At 40.1% G+C, this 22,281-nt stretch overlaps 1 protein-coding gene across 2 annotated transcripts in view; it reads right to left on the reverse strand.

Moving 5' to 3' along the window:
• The window catches only part of neurl1aa (neuralized E3 ubiquitin protein ligase 1Aa), an 86,532-nt gene that overhangs the window by 63,528 nt on the left and 723 nt on the right, over window positions 1–22,281 (reverse strand). For both annotated transcript variants that reach the window (XM_028565295.1, XM_028565305.1), the window contains exons 2-3: window positions 2,279–2,529; window positions 385–706 (exon numbers count right to left, since the gene is read on the reverse strand). In XM_028565295.1, the coding sequence (XP_028421096.1) occupies window positions 385–706; window positions 2,279–2,529 (573 nt within the window). The remainder of the gene's footprint in view (window positions 1–384; window positions 707–2,278; window positions 2,530–22,281) is intronic.

Below are 22,281 nucleotides of genomic sequence, written 5' to 3' on the forward strand. Positions count from 1 at the left end.
AATAGCAACTGGCGCAATATACACATTGCGAAAGGCTGCGACATAGACGCAATAGACACTACGAGATTTTTTGTGTCAGCAGAAAACCACTTTAAAATGTAACGGTCATCCTTTTTCAGTGGATCCTTTTGTTCAATTCAATGTTCAATTTGTTCAATAAAACTGTTAGAAATGATTTCCTTTAGTCCGGAACATAACCTTATCATATTCTTTTATATATCCTGTTATATATACTATTCTGATAAACCCCTTTCCATGTTTAGTTTATATTACTCAGTTAATTAAAATATTACAAACTCATTTATTTTTAGGGCCCCAAGGGTCTGGGTCCCCAGGGCAGTTTTGCCTGGTTGGTAATTCAGCTCTGCGTTTTATTCTTCTTACCTAGCAGCTGCACTCCGCGGGTCAGACCATAAACATCAATGAGGGCCCAGAGGGGCTCAGCTGTGCGCACACCACTGAAGAACAGCATGGGACTGGACTCGTTAATGCGGTAGAAGACTCTGCCTTTCTTGTCAACCCAGAAGGCAATAACGCTGCCCTCGTTGGCAAACTCCTCGGGCAGGGCCTTGGCCCAGAAGCCGCTCTGGGACACCAGGTCGGGGCAGGCGTACTTGGGAAGGTTGTCAGGGTTTATCCTGGAGGGGTCTTTGGCGGTGAAGCCCAGACGTAGAGCCCCGCTCCAGCAACACTGCTTTTTAGTAATCTGGGGAGAAGAGAACCAAATGTGGTTTATTGGTATTATTTAGAAATATAAATTGATGTAAATAGTGCAAACTGCCATTTGACATGAGGCTGTAGATCACACCCAACTCTCAACTTCTACTTTACTGTATAAGCCTAACTTCATAAGCCCTATTCAGACGGGACAAGAATTACCAGTGGGCCTTGTGTTATTTAGAAATTACCATCCCCCCATAATGTCTGTGTTTTGTACCATGCATTTGCACGGGAATAACCAAAGTCCGTATTTTACTCGAATTTACCGACATTGTCCCCCACATATGATGTCAAAGATCTGTCAAAACTTTCATTTATAATTGCCAACGCAGCCAATACAACCCTGAATCCCTGAGATGCAGATTCACACCGGACTAATATTAGCACACAACCTCTGTGTTTGGCAAAATATGGTTGGTTATTTGCGGTTGAATTTTTACTCAACTAATTACAAACATGGTAGATTCACACAGGATTAGAATCCCAGACAACCCCCTCCATTATGACAAACTAGAAGAGGTCTCCAGGAAATATAAGTCCCGGGCTGTTGGAACGAATTCCGAAAGTTGAATATAATTCGAATAGTAAAAAAATCAATACAATTCGAATGCTGAAATTACAATTCAAATGTGATTATTTTCATAAATAGGTTGGCTAACGTTAGCTAATCTCCCTCTTCTCATGTTACGTCCAATGAACAATTAGTCAGCTTGAGTGAGAAACACAAGGCATTGTGAGCTAACGTTACATACCGAGTAACATTAGTACAGGGGGCGTGACAGGCTGCAGCTGGAAATCGGAAGGATGGGAAATATTTTTAACATGACTTTAAAATCGACACCCACTGAGCAAAAAAGCTTATGTTATCATTAGTTAGCTAGTTTGTTCTGGTTTCCTAACTGGGTCGCGAAGTATAGGAGCTTAGCTGGGAGCTTCATGGAGACAGCTAAAGTTAATGTTAGCTGTCCAACAGCTGTCACAGTTAGCTTCGACTTCATATATTACCTTTTACCAGCTGTATTCTCGGTAACGTGACAATCTGCAAGAAACAGGTTGCTTATAAATCACTAAAATAGTAGGGACAGCACCGTTTGGCATAGTGATCAATGTTGTTAGCTGTGTGCTCGTGGTGGAAAATAATGTAAACAGAGGTCGGAGTGCCAGATATGCAATTCACCATGACGTAGGTCCCCTTCAATGTTGGAAGTCCCTCTAGTGAACAAAATGTGTAAGATCAACCACATGCATTGACAATGCATAAGCCTGAGTAGTGTAGTACATATTTAACAGGCTGCATTTGAGCATTAAATATTCAAAAATTATTTGAATATTAAAAAAAATAAATGGAATTTGAATGGTATTATAGAGGAAGACTTCTTTCTACTCCATTTCAGAGTATTTATTTATGTTGCTTATTCTTGTATTTAAAGTTTTAAATTTTGTTTGTTATTTTGTACTTCATTGAGGAACTCAAATTTAGATAAAAGCAGTACAATAGTTTTGACGGTTTAAAAGCTCCCTAGACTTTTTAGGAGTGCTCCATTCAGACACTAAATACCTTGAGGCGGACTTGCTCATACAGCGCTAGGGGCCTGTTGCTGAAGGTGATGGCATTGCAGAAACTGGCCTGCCTCTTGACTGTCTTCTGGACACTGTCCATGACGATTTGGGATCCCTTGGCGTTTGGATGGAAGAGAAGTGGGCTGATGTGAAGGGGCCCACCAACGCTGCCACACTGGATAGGCAGGCACCTCTTGGGTTTGTGGTGGCATCGGTGGGACGTGGACGGGAACGGGCCACCGAGGGAGTCTGAGGCAGAGCGAGGCAAAAAGGAGAGTAGAGCACAGAGAGAGTTGAGCTTCACTGTGAAAAAAACAAATGTCCTAATTAGGAGCAGGAGGTTAGGGTTAGTCAATGTAATTAGAGTCTGATGCGTCCCTTTAAAATTTTATGAAAAGCTCTACATCACAGATATTACCGCATAATCTAAGATTTCAGAGTCCTTCTATTTGGGTTCTTTGTTGATTATTTGTGAGCAAGGGAGTAATAAACTAATCAGCCATAATCACATTTGGGCCCTGCAGGGTGAAAAGCAAATGTCCATGAAGGTCTAGATTGCAACACATGTACAAGACAGAACATTATGCTCCTCAGTTATTCACATAGTGAACTGTTCCCAGACAAACAGCACGTTAGAAAGCTAATGGTTGGGATAAGATAGTCCATGTTGACTGGGAGCCATTCGCTTAGTCCAAGCCATGCGCTGGCTGGCAGTATAATGCAGTTTCAACATATTACATGCCACAAACATATAAGGTAAGTAAGTAAGTCACGTTTTATTTCTATAGCACCTTTGAAACCCTAGGTTACAAAGTAGTTTACAAAAGATAAAAAGAACAAGAGACGAGTATACCACGAACATTACACCACAACGATTTAGAGGCATCACTACTCAAAATAGAGCACATGGTTCAAGCACAGACACATTAAAGCGCCCATATTATGCTCATTTTCAGGTTCATAACTGTATTTTAAGGTTGTACCAGAATAGGTTTACATGGTTTAATTTTCAAAAAACACCATATTTTTGTTGTACTGCACAGCTCTCTCTCACTGCTGCAGATCCTCTTTTCACCTGGTCTCTGTTTTAGCTACAGAGTGAGACCTCTTTTCATCTTCTTCTTCTGTACTATCTTTGATTGCACTTGCACATGCTCAGTAGCTCAGATGTAGATCATGTCAGCTAGCTAACTCTAGCGACAGTAAAAGAAAGGCTGTTTCTCCAACTTTGGTCAGTTACAAGGCAGGATTAGCTGGGAGACTTTTTTCTAAATGAGGGAGCACATGTAAGTAGTTCGTTTGTAGATTATGGTGAACTTGTGTGTGTTGTAGCAGTGCTTTGCTATTGAGAACGACGTAGCATGCTAGCGTTAGCATTAGCGTTAGCATGCTAACGCTAACGCTACGAGCTAACGGTTGTGGTTAGCCAGCTCATTTCGGACTGTGACGTCACAGTCCGAGCATATTTTGAACAGCTCACTAGAAGACTGAAGGCAGGATACATTCAGAAACCGTATCTCACGCAGAACAGCATGGGTGGATTTTTTTCAAAGTTTGTATGCGTGTGGAAGCACCAGAGACACAAAAGAACACCCCAAATCCCCAAAAAAGTGTTTTTTCATAATATGGGCACCTTAAGAAAAGAGATAGATCGTTTTTTTATGAAAAAAGTAGCAATTCTCTGATTCCAGCTTCTTAAATGTGAATATTTTCTAGTTTCTTCACTCCTCTGTGACAGTAAACTGAATATGTAAAACGGCAAGTTTTGAAGAAAATATGGATCATTCAACAAGGCAGCCCTGCTTGGTTCTTTCAGGGAATGATTGTAAAGATTTATAAAGAATATGTTTAGGGCATTTCCTCTCTAACTGGGATGTTTTGGGACTGATTGGTGGGATTGCTGTGTGACACGGAGATACACTGGTAAGAGCCAATGACGTTTAACCATGTATCAGCTAATTTAAATAGCTCATGTTACTGTTTTGTGTCAACAGTTAACTTCATTTTCTTTTGCGAGGTGCAAATTTTCCACCAAAACAAGTTCCTTCCTGAGATTATTTAGCAGAGCCACCGTTGCTGCGTCCGGTACTTAGCGCAGTCCGAGACGATTGTGATTGGTTTAAGGAAATGCAAACAACCCAAAGCAGGTTTTTTTCCTCCTATCCCAGAATGTATCTGTGGTGTAGTCAGACCAGTGCTGTGGAGGTAGGTCTGGCAATGCGAGACTAGTGGAGACCTGATATTGGGCGAAAATCTGTGAAAATCAGATTTAATTTAAAAATGTTTTGCGACATCCAGTTACTAATCCCGGCCATACACTTGTGCATAGGTAAATTGGAGAGCTCCATTATTTGGCTAAATTCAAATTGAGATCAAGATATTCTTCTTGTATAAAAGACTGTGGCGCAAAAATGCTAACCAGCCAAATAGTTTCATCTTGCATTGGCTCCAATGCCTTGATAATTAGATACATGGCCAGTAAATGTGTCTGAATGGAGTCTGGCTGAGGTGGTTTGACCACACCACCTAAGGAGCTACTAGAAAATCCGTGTGCTGGAGCAATTTCACAGATTTTCCAGAGCTGGTAACTGCCAAATTAAAATTCTGAAAGTGAGCTGAAGCTTTTGGCCGCGACAGAGAATGCTAAAATAATTCCACAATCTGATGTTCCTTCAAATGTTATATATCTTCATTTTGGGATGTGAAATGATTTCCAGACGTTTCAGTATTTGTGTTTTGAACATTCCAGTATTTTGTGGTGGGGGTTTCATTTTTGTTGTGCCCACTTTCTCTCAACTTGTCTGGTCTAATTTGACATCAGTTAGTGATCCACATTTCTCACCTGGATATTTTATATCCAGCAGGTTATTGCAACCAGGCAATAGCAACTGGGATTGTTGAGAGTCCCATTTCTACTGTCAGTGGAGAAATTGTCTGTCTGTTATTTGATTAATTTCTCCCTGTATAATTTGGCTAGAAAGAAACCCAAAGTCTTCAGTTGGAAGAAACTGATACATCAGCATAAACCCGATGTTTACCCTGATGTATCAGTTACTTGATTTTTTTTTCTCCAATCAAACTCTGGTCAGCAATGCTGGACACATTTCAACACCAAAGGAATAAGAACCATCAATATATAAGATAGAGTTCTTCTAAAACCATTACCAGTATCGAATATGCTTCCAATACTGCCATTGTATAGGTGATAATGTTAAAATAATGTTTTTATTTTTAATATGGTATTTAATTTTTTCCTCCACAACCATCTAGCGACCCCTGGAAATTATCTTGCAACCCCCTTGATGACAAGTTGAGAACCATTGTTTCTTAGAGAGCACCTATGCCAGGTGCTCACTTACAAAATATAGATGGCAAAAATTGAAAATGTCAAAGTAAAATGATAGTTGATAATTAGTTAATGGTGCTTTGGACCCACACTATTAGGGCTGCATGATATGAGGAAAGTATGCAATATATTAAAATGTAATCGACATCAAGGAAGAAACCAAAGCACTCGTCTTTAAGAAAAATATATATAAGATGCCTTTATTGCATCTGGCACATTCTCAATAGAATAAGATAAAAAAAAACTGGCGTCTCTAATATAATATGTTAGTATCCTAATATAAGTTCCAAGAAGCTCTCCAATCTCTTCCGTTCTTCAGATATTAAAATGTACTCAGTTCTGCCTTTCTGCTGCTTTCAGTATTCTTCTACAATACAACAAATCACTTGTTGAATTTAAAACACATAAAAGGAAATTGTTTCCAACATTCTTTTATGGACAAAATTAACAGTATTTCAACTAACACAAAAAAAAATCAGTTTTGTGTCTATCGCGATATGTCGCAGCCTTTCGCAAGGAAAAGAAAAAATATGTATATTGCGCCAGTTGATATTGCGATGTGCAGCCCTACACTCTATACCCACTGTCATAACCACAGAGGACAAACAGATGAAAGCCAACACGGCGGCAGCAGCAGATGTCCTGTTGAGTCCTGATAAGACCATGCAGCTAGTCCTTAAAAATCTGCACGCTTTGTTGTTCTCTCTCGCTCTTTGTCTCCGCCAGCTCCCTCTCATCTGTGTTTAAGTAGCAATGACCCTTCCAGTTTTATCCGCCTGTACACGTGTCTACTGTTCAATCTGGCCCCAATCTATGAGCACTGTGGAGGCCTTTTGTCTTAGGCAGAGCCACTGGAGAGCAGTTGTTGAATGTGGTGCACATGGTCCTGGGCAGATTGAGTTGAATGCATTACAGGGCTCTAAAGAGGCGCAGCTGCTGTTGAGGGAAACGGGCTACGTGTGAATTCATGTTCCTTAGCAACCCCCTCGTATCTAAAGGTCTTGATCAGCGCACTCTTTCACTCCGCGGCTATCAGCTAGGACACAACAGATGCCTTTTGTTTACTCAGACACAACAGAATGATATTTATAGTCTCAGATTGTAGCTTTCTTGCAACTAAGCGTGTGTGCGCTTTTCTGGGAGACCAATCAAACAATAGGGGAATATCAGTTTACAGAGTGAAGCTAACATCTTACTTTATTTGTATCCTTCTGGTAGATGGATCTCTTTTAATCCTCCGCTCTTTCACCAAATAGCTTCACTACAACACATCTTTAAAGACTCCACAGCTTTGCAGGTGTTTGTATTTGCAGGTCAATAGGAGGATATACTGAGCAGCTACACCGGATAAAATGTTAAGGAGGTTAAAAGGAGTTAAGTGTCTTCACGTGCTTTCCTGACATTTTGACCCTTGCTGTTATTCAAATTAACATGCACAATAGAGGAAGAGTATGGTTTCTATGCTTGAACTAAATTTCATTACAATAAAAACAATCATGTCATGTCCAGCTGCAGCAGTTTTCCGCAAAAAGCTCAGATAAACCAATTGTACTCTACCTTTCATTCATTAATTCATTAATTCATTCATTCATTCAACCTTTATTTATACTGAAAAAATTGAGGGGTGACCCTCATTTGCAATGTCATCGAGTCAAATTACCAAGACAACAACAAAACAACACAGAAAAGAATATACCATCACAAGAAAGATAGAAAGACAATACAACTTTCTCAATTGGAAAAATTATGTAAATAAATTAGGATTATACAGAGGTAAAAGAAGGGACAATTATGTAAAGCAAGTACAAGTAGAAGTTTGTAGGTTTTAAAACTATATTTCTTAATTGTCCAAAAAGTGAGTTGCTTTTAAGGAAGTGCTGTAATTTGTTCCAGGAGTCTGGTGCATTAAAACCTGCTCAGCACCAAATGGCAGCAAAGTTAGCACCTCGCTAGTGAACAAAGTGGAGCATTTAGCAGCTTTAGATGCAAATATAGACCATAATGTTTATTCTCTTTAACAAGATCACAACATTTGATGCCATAACTCCTTCATGGATTTGCCTGCACAAGGACTGCTGATGAAATTTTGCTATTGAGCTAATTCTCGGACAGTCAATGACTTTTCATTGACCCGGTTATAAAAAAAAAAAAAAAAAAAAAAATATGTTCTTAAGCGGTTGGTTGAGAGCAAAACAGAACTAAAAAGATAGATTATTGGAGCTACTTTAATCTATTGAATTCTAATGTTGCTGAATGTGTAAATAGGCAACTGTTTGCTAACACATTTGCCACAACATCTTTACAAAGGTGAACAGAATGTTAAATCAACTAATATTGCTTTAATTGTTTGTACTCTGAAATAAATTGAGGGAAGTGCAAGTGCCAGGTACCTGTACCAGGTAAGCCACCTTGTAGCTTGTAGCGCTGTGCTAATTCTACTGTTTGGCAAAAGAAATTTGAGTTGGAGGAGAAGATTATTGCTCTACATTATGTTAATATACACAGTTGTTAAATCCTACTTTAGAGGAGCTTAAACTAATACTAAGCAGGGTTAAAAAAAAAAAACACCAACCAAATGGCTAGTGAAAGTTCAAATTTTACCAGCCACTCAACAGATTACCATTGTTTTTTGGCTGGTGAGTGAAGCAAATCTACCAGCCACTTGCATATTTTACCAACATTTGGCGGGTGGATGATGCCAATTCTGAACCTGCTGATAAGCCTTCAAACTATACTCCCTGGTGTGTATTTTGTATTTCAGCATCCTTTACCAGCCACACTGGGCGAGCTAATGAATAGTAATGAGCTCAGGCAACATGATGTCAGACTGACCAGCTTTTGTAATTGGCTTGATTTCTCTGATTATTTCTTTTCAGTGGCTAGAGCTGACAGAGGAGGTAGCAGTTCATTTTCACATTCACAACATAACACAAACACATATGGACCTAACAAAAATACAAGTAAAAACGGTTTTGTGTGGCAGGGCACCTTTGACCATTCAAGAGCAATACCTTTAATAACTCAATCAGTAACTTTTACCATTTCGCGAAACTTTCGCAAACTTGGGTTACCATCTAGACAACCTATAACCTGTAGCAAACGCCAACACCAATAATATCACCCCATATGGTGTTTAACCTGAGGGCTTTAGTCTGTCTGTGACAGAAAAATACAAGTTAAGATTTTTATTTACTTTGTAGAATTCTGAGCAAAATAATATTTTTATGGATGAGAAAACTACTTATTGCACCGAGCAGTTATACTGTTTAAGATTCCATGTGTACCCTTAAATCCCATGTTGCAGTTTTAAGTTATTAGACAGACCAAAGCAGCCTCAAGCCGAATGGCTGGTCTCAGTCCTCCAAAAACCTCAGCAACACAAATCCTGGAGTATGCTCATGTCCACAGACCTCTTGATATACACAGCTCGAAAATGGATCCTGTTAACATCAATCTGACAGCCACCTCTTAAAAACCTCTATTTGTGCACACAGATTTATGCGGGTTATATGAGTAAAAACTGTTTTACCATGGCTCACGGGAGCCATTTTGCCAAAGGTCAAGGATGTCTTATTATGAGCAAACAGGGCAAAACACTTGTATTCCTCTGCCCCAAAGGGTAGGGTCTTTATCCTATTTATAACAACAAAATACAGGCTTGCGTTCGGGTGATACCTGTCATACGCCAATGGACATCTCTGCGGAGCAAAACTAATCTCTTTCCATTTCATTTGGCTGACGAGGGTGAGTGAGAGGTGAGCTCTGTGTGTGTGTGTGTGTGTGTGTGTGTGTGTGTGTGTGTGTGTCTGTGTGTGTGTGTTATCTAGAGAGTTGTGTAGTTGTAACTCACCAACCATCAACTAAGTGGTTTACCATGCAAATAGGGTTTGGGTGGGAGAAATAGGTGGGAGAAAAGTATTCAAATATTTGCTCAGTGTTTGGATTGCAAATTACTTCCTGGTTCTGGGAAACAACTGCAAAAGCTATTCTCCAAATGAATTGGTATACGGTAAGGTAACAGTTAAGCAGCATTATGTGGAATTATATTATAATCAAAGCTTGGTATTTTTGAAATGTGTCCCACGAGGTCTGGGATTGAATGCACTGTAACATTTGCAGGGTGTGGTGAGTATTAAATAGCGTATGGAGGTATACTGATTTTGGGCCACAACTGCCTGTTGAATCAGTGGGTGTGAGTGACCTCGGCAGGGACAAACTTATATATAAATATCCAGTCAAAATGTCTGGTTAAAAACAAAATCATTTTCCTCAATGCAATTGAAACAGGCAAGGGCTTAAATAAGCATGCAGCTTCAACTGGCAGGAGGGACTGGAGATTGGACAGCGCTGCCTCCACTCAAAGTACCGGTAGGTTCAGTGCTTGTGTGTGTGTGTGTGTGTGTGTGTGTGTGTGTGTGTGTGTGTGTGTGTGTGTGTGTGTGTGTGTGTGTGTGTGTGTGTGTGTGATGACAACGCATATCCCTCTGTTGACTGCTTTAAAATGCAATGTTTGAGAGATGCTTCTGGTGTTACATCTAATATGTTGTATAGTCAATTGTTTTATGGATATTCATAACATTGCTTCTATGTAATGTGATGTAGGCTACCTGGTGGTATTGCTGTTGGTTATGTTTAACGTGATGATTACGTGCTGCGCAAATAGAGTATACGATTATTATAAATAAACGTACTGTAGGCTAATAATAATTGTGCCCTCCCATGCATTTCATATGCCCCCCTTAGACTGAGGTCTGGCGACGGGTCTGCTGTTGACTTGTACTTGCAGATATCATTAACACAGATCGCCACCATATGTAACCATGAATGCTAATTTTAGCACCATGGAAACATGAGTCTCTAGCATTCAGTCACAACAGCAGCATAGCTTATGAAGCACAGGTAGCCACCAACCCACTCCCTGTACTTGTTGCTATGTAGAGCCCAGCTTAACACTCATCCTCTGAGACATTAGAGAAAACACAAACGCGCGCACACACACTCACACACTCACACTCACACACACACACACACACACACACACACACACACACACACACACACACACACACAGCCTGTGTGGATCTGTGATAGCCTCTTAGCGGAAATATCTAAGCCATTTTGGGAATATACAAGCATGCAGCCTAGTTTTGTATGTAACCAAGCGGACTTCCGGGCCTGAAAAGTGAAGCCAATGCTGAAGTGCCTAAAACCTGCATTCTGTCTGCTCTTGAGCAAGGAACCGAACCCCCAACTGCTCGGTGCGCCTTTCCATGGGCAGCCCCCTCACTCTGACATCTCTCCATTAGTGCATGTATAGGTACTGAGCATGTGTGTGTAATTCAGGCCTTTGTGTAATGTGTATAACAATAACAACATAGTGAAAAAACTGTAATTTCCCTTGTGGGATTAATAAAGTATAAATTATTATCATTTTTTTTTTTATCTCATTTCCAGTAGGGTGCCACTGGCTTCAAAAAAAGTTCTGTTTCTATAGAAGTCTTTGAAATAATTAGCCTACTTCTGCCTTGATTTATTACCTCAATAAACATGTTCATAAGGGGTTTATAGTCTCAATTGCTACTTTTGAGTCTTCTTCAATACAGCATGATGTTTATTTTGTAAATTATGGTCCCATTTATTTTAAAATAGATGATAAAGCAGGGGATGCTTTCAGACCTCTCAATCATGATAGGGTCTTAACAATGCTAACCATGGCACTGTGGACATTAAAATAGCCGTGAACTTGTTTTTGGGTGTTGTCATCCTAAACTATGACCCTCTCACTGGCCCTCATTTATCAACCTAACGTAGAAACCAGCGCAGATATGAGCGCAGAAATCCTCTTACGACAGGCTTCACGTGGGATTCATGAAACGTTCGTATCACACCAATCAGAGCGTAAGAATGGTCGTACATTGATAAATGCGGCGGCTGGAAACGATCGTCATTTAAATATCACGCCCCAATATATTCTGGGTTTTGAGGCCTCGCCCCTACAATTTACGACATGGCGAGACGTAATCCGGCTGAGAAGCGGAACTTTTCAGAGGTGGAGATTGAAACCCTGATATCTCCGGTTCATTTGCATTAAAGTGTGTACTATTTGGCAGCCTGAAAACTGTTATTAAAGGCTGTAGAAAGAATGCGGAATGAAAAGAGATCACTAATGCGGTCAACAGTGTTGCCGTAGTAAATCGGACTCCAGCTGAAGTTTAGCCTATTTAATTTATACATCCTTGACACATTTTCTATAGTCCTAATAGTAATATACAGGCTTCTATTGCAATCTATTAGGCCTACATGTAGGTGTACCTATAATTAAATAAACACACGGTAGCGGAGTTTATGCAGTGTCTTTTATTTTACTCGTGTTCGTCAGAACGAGGCAACAGCTGAGGGAGAGCGCGTGTCCTCCGCCCCCCCGTGCTGGACCCTGTCTCCTGACAGCAGAGGGGCTGGAAAAACAAGCCAAAATAACTTGGTCAATGGCAGAAATAAATCATTCACTTGAAAGAGAAACAAAAACCTGAAGAATAAATAAAAATGTTGTGCATCGTCATGTTTCCTGTATTGAATATCATTGCCAAACATAACACTATAGGCTACCTTTTAAAAGTGAGGAATAATATCCTGTCTCCTTCATATAGCCCTCAGTTGGGGCTGTTCTGGACACTGTGCGATGTTGTGCAGAACCCCACAGGCTAAAACAATGTTGCAGACATAGAGGTCTTCTAAAAGAGCCAGATCTGCCATTGCTGATACGTGATCAACTGATGACTTCTCCTTCTCCTGTTAAACTGATTATATACTGCACCGCAAGTCCACACTGACTCGGAAACTTAACAATAACAATCACTAACATATAACGATAAGAGCATGCATTTCATCTTTTGCAAACATTACCAGTAAAATGTTACTCTTAAGTTCTTTATTTGATGTTGCTCTCCGTAGATCCGTTGACAGTTTCATTTACAACACCGCCAACCAGCCTGGAGGGCAATGACAAACATCTTAATGATGTTTACACAGCAGTGTCTGGATGATGTATTCAGTCCCACTGACTCATGACAAAATGCCATTCCAGCCTGATGTAACACCGACTGTGAAATGAATCATACTAATAGTGACGATTAATCACACACATTATCATTTAGGCTTAGACGCATGAAGCTCAGGCAAGATGGCTTCATGTACTCAATGAGCTCACAGCTTACATATGGAGCCCTTTACAGTGTAGTTAACATGGTATTGCATTTCCTGTCTTCCTGATCTCCAGAGTTCCTTGCATGTACGAGTGTGTAGAACCCAAGAGGCTGTGTGTGGCTCAAAGACAGGGAGACAACCACTGTGGCAGTGATAGTAACTGTAGCTGCTATTCTACCTGTGGACAGGAACCAGGAACTCATTATGGCTCATCACTCATTATGTTGGTGGCAACCAAAGGGATTAACGTGCTGCTAGGCAACATCATGACAAATCTATTGCTTCAGTGTTGATGCATTGACAGATGATTCGTGGCCATGGTAATGTTGCATGGTGGGGGGTTTCCATAATGAAACCAGTCAGAGCGGCATCAAGTTATCCTGTAATTTAAAACTCTTTATTCTACATTAGCTGCTACTTACTGGCTGCTTTTATTTGCCTTTTGATAGCTTACATATACAGTTGTTCTGATACCGATACCAGTATTGGAAAAGCCTCTGATATTGCCTAAAATTCTGTTATCAGTGAGTATGCAAGTCCAATAGCAGGTAATTTAAAACGTGTTAAAAGTAGTTTTATTTATGTTCTTCTTTCGTTATGACTCGATAATAAAAGAACGTTCTATGGCATTCATTCTCTGTATGTATTTGTTCATGTTTTATGTAAAGTATTAAGTGTACAGCTTGTATAACAGTGTAAATGTGCTGTCCCCTCAAAATAACTCAACACACAGCCATTAATGTCTAAACCGCTGGCAACAAAAGTGAGTACACCCCAATGTTAAATTCCCATAGTGCCTCTATGGGAATTTAACAGTTATTTCATGGATCCAGGATACTATGCATCCTGATAAAGTTCCCTTGGCCTTTGGAATTAAAATAGCCCCCCCCCCACATCATCACATACCCTTCACCATACCTAGAGATTGGCATGGGGTACTTTCCATAAAATCATCTCTCAATGCAAATTAAACCAGCTATTAGGCTAACCGACATAAAACCATGCCAATCTCTAGGTATGGTGAAGGGTATGTGATGATGTGGGGCTATTTTAATTCCAAAGGCCAAGGGAACTTTATCAGGATGACGCCCCACACCATCACACTGCCTCCATCAAAAGGTGTTATGGTGCGTTCTTTTTGTCCACTGAAGTCAATTTACAAGTCGTTTTCCGGAGTTACGAACCGGAAGTTGCAAAAAGAACGCCCCCGAGGTCGTATATACGACTCGTCAAGTCGTCTGAACTCAGGGGACCCCGAGTTCACTTTCAAAGATGGCTACGTCGTGCATCACACGTAGTAAACATTGTGATTTTCTACAATTTTAAGCACTTTTGTCTTTGTTGTAACCAAATGAAGAAGTCGTACACATGGCGCTGTATACTGCTACCTATAGGCATGTCTCTACAGTCTTATTAGGAGTTAAATACCGCCTAATTAATTATTTTGGAGCTTGTGCAGCTGAAATTGTCTAGAGATGCTCGGTTGCTATATGAGAACAATGACTTTAAGCCGAGTCTTGAGCAGAAAGCAGAGCAGTAGCGTAACGTTAATCAAAACGTAATTTTCATGTATCAAACTGTGAAATATATTTGTGTAATATGTCAATAACTGGGTGAATAGAATCCTAAATGTTACAAAAATGTTTACAAAAATCCATCTTTTCTCCGACTCGTAGTATTGTGTGACAAAAAGAACGCAACCACCCATGGTTATTCGTTTTTCGACATGGATGTAACGTCACACTTGAGCTCCTAGTCACGATTACAAGACAAAAAGAACGCACCATTACTCTATGGGTGCAGCAATCAGCATAGCGTTCTCCGCGTCTTCACCACACTTTGACCCTACGATCCAACTGCCGTAGGCAGAACATAATGTTCCTGTGTCAAGTGACAAGTGTCAATAGCAACAGCAAAATAACCTGTTTGGTAATGGCAGAGAAGATTTGGCAAATTTTTCATGGGCGTAACCCACATACTCAGCGCTGCTGCTCATCCCACAAATGCATGTTCCTTACAAATGGGGCTCCATTTGAAAGGAACAGCTGAAAAGCAAGTTCAGGTATCAGAAAGGAAAAAGTGGTATTGGAACATCTCAATTTACATTCTACCAGCTTAAAATTAAGGCTGAGCTGCAATTTACTTTTTCTTTATTCTTTCATCCTGATATTGTCTTCATGTTGGAACTGTTATCTGTTGTCCAGCAGCAGGTTTTCAAAGGAATTTTCATGATCTCATAAATGTCTACTTTCTGCCCAGGATGATAAAATGTTTGCCACGAGCAGTTGAAATGTTGGACTTGAATTTTTCAAGTCCAACATTTCCACACACAAGCTTTGCTCTTACATACGTACACAAGGTCTGTTGCTGAGGCCCAGGCAAATAATCAAATGTAGACCATTCTTCTAGTATTAATGAAGGAAAGGTGACAGATCACAAAAATAATGTAGTGCCACCGATGTCATTTCTAGTCGGCAGATCAATCAATCAATCAAAAAGGAAATAACTGTTAATTGCAGCTCTGGACTTAAATGATTAATCGATTATTAAAATTGTTAAACGATTCATTCAACGATGTGGATCGATATATTGATTCAATGATCAACGATTCAATATCATCGATGCAAACTGAAACGGTACATATCATCTTTAAAAGGTCCCATGACATGGTGCTCTTTGGATGCTTTTATATAGACCTTAGTGGTCCCCTAATACTGTATCTGAAGTCTCTTTTATATAGACCTTAGTGGTCCCCTAATACTGTATCTGAAGTCTCTTTTATATAGACCTTAGTGGTCCCCTAATACTGTATCTGAAGTCTCTTTTATATAGACCTTAGTGGTCCCCTAATACTGTATCTGAAGTCTCTTTTATATAGACCTTAGTGGTCCCCTAATACTGTATCTGAAGTCTCTTTCCTGAACTCCAGCCTTGGTGCAGAATTACAGCCACTAGAGCCAGTCCCACAATGAGCTTTCCTTAGGATGTGCCATTTCTGTGTCTGCAGCTATTGAAGAGGAGGGGGGGGGAGGGGCAAGGTGGAGGGTGGGGGTGTGGCCTTGACCAACTGCCACTTTGCTCGTTTGAAAGCCATGATGTCTCTCTCTCATGGGTGGGCCAAATTCTCTGGGCGGGCAAAGCAGAGAAAGGGGAGGTAACCTTGCTTCTTATGACCTCATAAGGAGGAGATTCCAGATCGGCCCATCTGAGCTTTCATTTTCTCAAAGGCAGAGCAGGATACCCAGGGCTCGGTTTACACCTATCACCATTTCTAGCTACTGGGGGAACATAGGCAGGCTGGGGGAATGCATATTAATGTTAAAAAACCTCATAAAAGTGAAATTTTCATGCCATGGGACCTTTAAGATACTCCTTTCTTTTGACATTCTCACTTAATATTTAGGCCTATTCTTTCTATTAAAGGAACACATTGACTTATTGGGACTTCAGCTTATTCACCGTAACCCCCAGAGTTAGATAAGTCGATACATACCCTTCTCATCTCTGTCAGTTTGCAACTCTGTCTGACACACCCACCGCTAGCCTAGCACAGATCCTGGACGTAACCACTTCCATCTAGCCTACAGCTCCCAATAAGTAACAAAATAACACCAACATTTTCTTATTTACGTGTTATGATTTGTATAGTCACAGCGTGACTAGCATCCAGGAATGCTGTGTGGCCTAGCCAGTCCCTCCTCTGCAGCGCTGTGGAGGAAGGTCTGGCAATGCGAGACTACTATCTGGTTTGCCCTGGGCTTACCCTGATGGAGAGACTGTGCTATCAATATTTCACACGGTGATGACCTGGCAGTGAAAGGTGAGACAGCAGGGATGATGAATTCTGGCTGACATCACCCACTATGGCCCACCAATCTTCCCACCGTTACCGCATTCTCTTCACGAGCAGGATTACACAACAGCAATCAATAAGTAATAAAACCACAAGGCCGCATACAGTGGAGCACAATGTAATCCAATGGTGCTTCGTTGGCAGCGAGAGAGAGCAGGCTGGTGGAGAGGCGGAATGATATGCAGTGTGTATCGACGGAAAGCAGGCAAGACGCTTTTCAGTACTGGCTGGAAGTCATTATGTGGGCGCTGCCTCGAAGGTGACCTGTCATGAGGATGAAGATGAAAGGGCTGGCTGCACACACACACACGGACACGCACACGCACACGCACACGCACACACACACACACACACACACACACACACACACACACACACACACACACACAGAGTGTTGCATGCTTTGCCAGACAAAGGAAGGGTAGGGTTGCTAGAGCTGCCACAATTAATCGACTAATCGTCAACTATTGACCTGCTGTTCTCATAGATTATTTCTTTATTTACATTATTTATTTTCTATGGTGGATATAAGCATATGTAATTATGTAGGTTTTCTTTTTCGTGGTGTGTGAGAATACATATGTAGCAAATTGTAAAGAATGTTTATGAATGGATATGATATAAATATGAAGCCATTTATGATGATTATTATTGAGTAGTGGAAAGGGGGTAGGAATAAATAAGCTTATGCTTCTTCCTATTCCTTTGCAGACATGTTAAGTTAATATTTTGTTTTTTGCTTTTGTTCTTTTAGTTTTCTATGGTTAACTGCTCCTCAGATCTCTGCAGGGTAAATCCAGACAGCTAGCTAGACTATCTGTCCAATATGAGTTTTCTGTCGCACGACTAAAACTAATTTTGAACGTACACATGTTCCACCAAAAAAAGTTCCTTCCTGAGACTATTTTGCAGAGGCACCGTGGCTCCGTCAGCTCCAAGACAATTGTGATTGGTTTAAAGAAATGCCAATAAACCAGAGCATGTTCTTCTCCCATCCCGGAATGCTGTCTGGACTAGCCAAACCCTCCTTTGCAGCGCTGTGGAGGAAGGTCTGGCTAGGCGAGAATAATTCATCTGCAACCGTTTTGATAATCGATTAATCGGTTTGAGTTAGAGATGGTCTGATACCATTCTTTGCTTCCCGATACCGATCCCAATACCTGAACTTGCGTATCGGTCGATACCAAGTACCAATCTGATACCAGTGTGTGATATATTTTATTATGTTTTAACAGCTGTATACTACTATCCCTGTATGGATGTGACATGATTTCTATCTTTGTTGTCGGTCTGGCTCAGGTTAAACTCTTTGTGAAACATGAACAAATACAAACAATGAATGCCCCGGAACTTTCTCTTATTCTCCAGTTTGACAGTCAGTTATAACGGAAACAGAACATAAACTACTTTAACCTAGATTTTCTTTAGGGCTTTATTACGTGGTATCGGATCGGTGCATAAATTCCTGTACTTCCCGATACCGATACCAGCGTTTTAGGCAGTATCGGCACCGATACCGATACTGGTATACTGGTATCGGTAAAAAAACATCTTGAGTTTGAGTCATTCTTTATGAAAAAAATTCCAGCTTCTTAAATGTGACAAAAACGGGTTTTCTTGCTTCTTCATTCGTCTGTGACAGTAAACTGAATATCTTTGAGATTTCGACAAGACATTTGAGGACATTTGGGAAACAATGATCCACATTTTTCACAATTTTTTGACATTTTAAAGACCAAACCACTAATGGAGTTGCAGCCCTATTGCACACGCGTATATGTGGGGGGAACCCACTGTCCCGTGTGTGTTGATGCAGGTTACAGACTTGTTGCCCCAGAGCACACTGCAGAGGAGTAGGAAGTAAGAATTATATGGACGACACTGACACATTCTTAACAATGCTACCTGACCCTGAGACATGTGTTTCTGTCACTCCATAGCAACTGTTTGGTCCTGAGAAAGGCAGAAAAAAAAACACAGAAAGAAGAAAAGGGGAGTGTCTTCAATGGTGTCTGGTGGTCTGCATGCTGTATTAAATATCCGTTGCCTTTATTTGGCATTCAATAACCTGAGGCACATCTCGTGACATTACTGTGATCCGATCTGATTCTCGGAAGTAGGGAAACATTACTTTGTAGGGCTGGGACGATATGTTTTTAGCCCCGATTTAATTCTATCACGACACACGGGTGCCAATTCAATCTGTATTGCGATTTTCAGTTACTGTGATTCGATTGTATTGAGTATTGCAATTTTCTTTTCCTTCTTTAACAAAAACAAAAAGTTGAATAACCCACTTCTAGAGACACTATATGATGAGACATTTCTAATAACTGATTGTTTTCTAAAAAGAATGTACATCACATGTTAGCCAGTCAGTCTGACATTTATTTCATTTGTGAAGAAGAACATAACATGGATATTCTGCATTTTCTGCTTTCAGATCTGGAAACAGATATGATGCAGTTGTAGTGGTACCGAAAACGGAAAACATTAAGGTGAAAACAACTTTTAAACGTACACGTTCCACCAAAACAAGTTCCTAACGAGCCTTTTTTGCAGCAGCACCGTGGCTTTTCTCCAGCGCTTAGCACCGCCCAGGACGATTGTAATTGGTTTAAAGAAATGCCAATAAACCAGAGCATGATTTTCTCCCATCCCCAACTGCTATGTGGAGTAGCCAGACCCTCCTCCAGAGCGCTATGGAGGAGGGTCTGGCAAAGAGAGACTAGACGATAGCCGACCCTTGTTAAGCAATCTAGTCGAGTCCCAGTTCACCTGTCTGGGAAGCTCAGACATACGTTTGGAGCCACGATGTGGCGTGCGTTGTCGTGGACACCTCCACCACATCCACCTGAGAAGTCATTGCTTGCAATACCAGTTGGATTTACCGCAGTGACACCGTCGGCACAGGTTGCTGATGTCAGCTGCGTTTTCATTTGCCAGAATGTATTATAATGAAAACACACCGGTTCAGCCGGTTTGCATGAATCAAACCGGTTTAGGCTCGTACACCGGACCCCGAAAACCCTAAACTAGGGCTTGGCGATATGAGGAAAATCAGATATCACAATATTATTGACCAAACATCTCAATGTTGATATTGTGCCAATATTGTAGGGTTGACAAATTGGTGCTTTCACAAAATATTTTTACAGTGAGATTCTTGATAAATGATCATCAGAAAATGACATCACTTTACTGTAATGCAGCCTTTAAAACCAGGACAAGACAACACTTACCATAACGACATTACGATATCCAAAATCTAAGACGCTATCTAGTCTCATATCACGATATGAATATAATATCGATATATTGTCCGGCCCTACCGTAAACCCGACCTAACTCTACTTGCTAGTGCAAAGTTAGCACTAGCCAGTTAACTAGCAGGTTAAAAAATAGATTGTATAGCCTATTTTTCTTTTACCATGCAACACACTTTTTTAAATAACTTAAAAAAATGTTTTAACTGTTTAACTGATAGTATGAATGGGTCAAAAATCTTATTGTAGGCTAACGGGTAAACGTTAGTTATTAACATTCCTAATATGCATGGATATGTATGTGAGCAAAGTCACTGAATGAATTAGGAGTGTTGAAGGGATATTACACTGATGGCAGAATCGTTATCATGACTGGGGACAGACATCTATAGAGCAGAGGGTCCAGCATATGTTAACAAGAACAAAGTACACAGGTGTGGGTTAAGCTGACAATAGGGCATGATACAGTGAAAGGTTGTTTTCAAAGCAGACATGTAGCAGGAGAAGCCCCGGTGAAATGAATAACATCAATTAACGAGTCCAGGGAGGCAGTGCAAATATTTGATATAGATGCAACAGCTACGTCATGGATGTCTGGCACGTAAAAGAACATAGAGAGGACCTAATACAAAAAACCCAATAAAGGAATGGCAGTCAATTGCTGTGGTAAACTATAAAACATGATGGGAAAAGCGTTTATTTACTTTACAATGTGATTTTGATAGAACCCAGTCCATCAGAACTGTGTGGCAAGGAAACAGCTCAAGTCTAAGTTTATTTCTAATTGGTATTAGCATCCACTGAAACAAGGGGAAATGGGGACCATTTACAATGTTTATGCTCTATAGAAGTGGATTATGTACTCTGGTACAGTAGTAGGCTCAGATTCAACAGATACACTGGCAATGCTGAAGAGCTTTGCTATAAACTGGATAACTGACTTTTTTAATGTTAATATTTAACAGGAAATTACTTAGGTTGTATTGTATTTGAATTTGTATGAGGGGTTTGACCCTGATTCCGAAGTAAAGGTGCTATAGCTTCCTCCTAATGCTGTCTTAGTCCGTCCCTCTTTAACTAATTGGATTAATGTTGAGGCTTTAATTAGAATGATCAGGTGGTCAAAACCAGAACAGGGCTGTAGGAACAGGGGCTTAACTACCATTGCTTTACTACAGGCTATATATATATATATATATATACACACACACACAGTTTTTTTTTCACTATGGACTAATATATTGTGTATATATTAGAGCTGGGACGATATGCTTTTGTCCCGATTCAATTCTTTCACGATACTTTGCCGATTCGATCTGTATTGCAATTTTCATTCATTGCTATCCGATTGTATTGAGTATTGCAATGTACTTTTCCTTCTTTAACACACACAAAAGTTGAATAAAACACTTCGAGAGACAATATATCATGAGACATATCTAAAAAGTAATTGTTTTCTAAGAAGAATGCACATCACATGTCAGTCGGTCAGTCTGACATTTATTTCATTTGTGAAGAACAAAAAATTGATATTTTTGCTGGAACCGTTTCCATTAACGTAGTCGCCATCGGCGGTACCGTATAAACAGAAAACAATTAGGTGAATCATTGGTTATATGTATATATATATATATATATATATATATATATAGATTCTAGGAAAAGAATCGATTTAAAATATGTGACATACATATGTGAATCTGGTTGTTTTTTTTGTCCACCCCTAAAATATATATAGCACACTAATTCTTCCAATAATTCTATAGAAATATAGAGTGAATTCAGAAGTACACTTTTGGCACTGTTTATCTCCTGTACTGCTATTACATTCTTATAATGTTGCAATGGTAGAGAGGAAGAAAGAGAGTAGGGGAGGACTACATTTTTTTTTTTTATTAAACATCATGATGGATATTGCGGTTTGTCACCACATGGCGCACCAAACAAGACACACAGGGCCTAAAGCTGGCCTACATTTTGAATGAATAGTACACACAAGCTTCAATGTTGACTTCCACGGTTTGTTAACTGACAGTAAAGCCACACAGTCCCTGGCTGGGAGCTCTTCTTCATTAGACCTGAACACCTGAAGACCCCAAAAACAAACACAAACTCAACACTACCCTATTTATTTAAGACCAAATATAAAACTACTAAATACCTTATTTTTTTTAATACAGTTAGTTGTTTTGCTCCTAGCCATACATTATCATGCTTCTTTCGGTTACCCTACAGGACAATGCAATTGGAAATCAATACATTGATTTCCTAAAGCACAGCTGCACACACTGTCTCTTTATTAATGAGAGGAAACCACAGCACAGCAAAGAGCA

This window comes from Perca flavescens, chromosome 2 (genome assembly GCF_004354835.1).
Source record: "Perca flavescens isolate YP-PL-M2 chromosome 2, PFLA_1.0, whole genome shotgun sequence".
In the NCBI taxonomy this organism is placed as follows: Eukaryota; Metazoa; Chordata; class Actinopteri; order Perciformes; family Percidae; genus Perca; species Perca flavescens.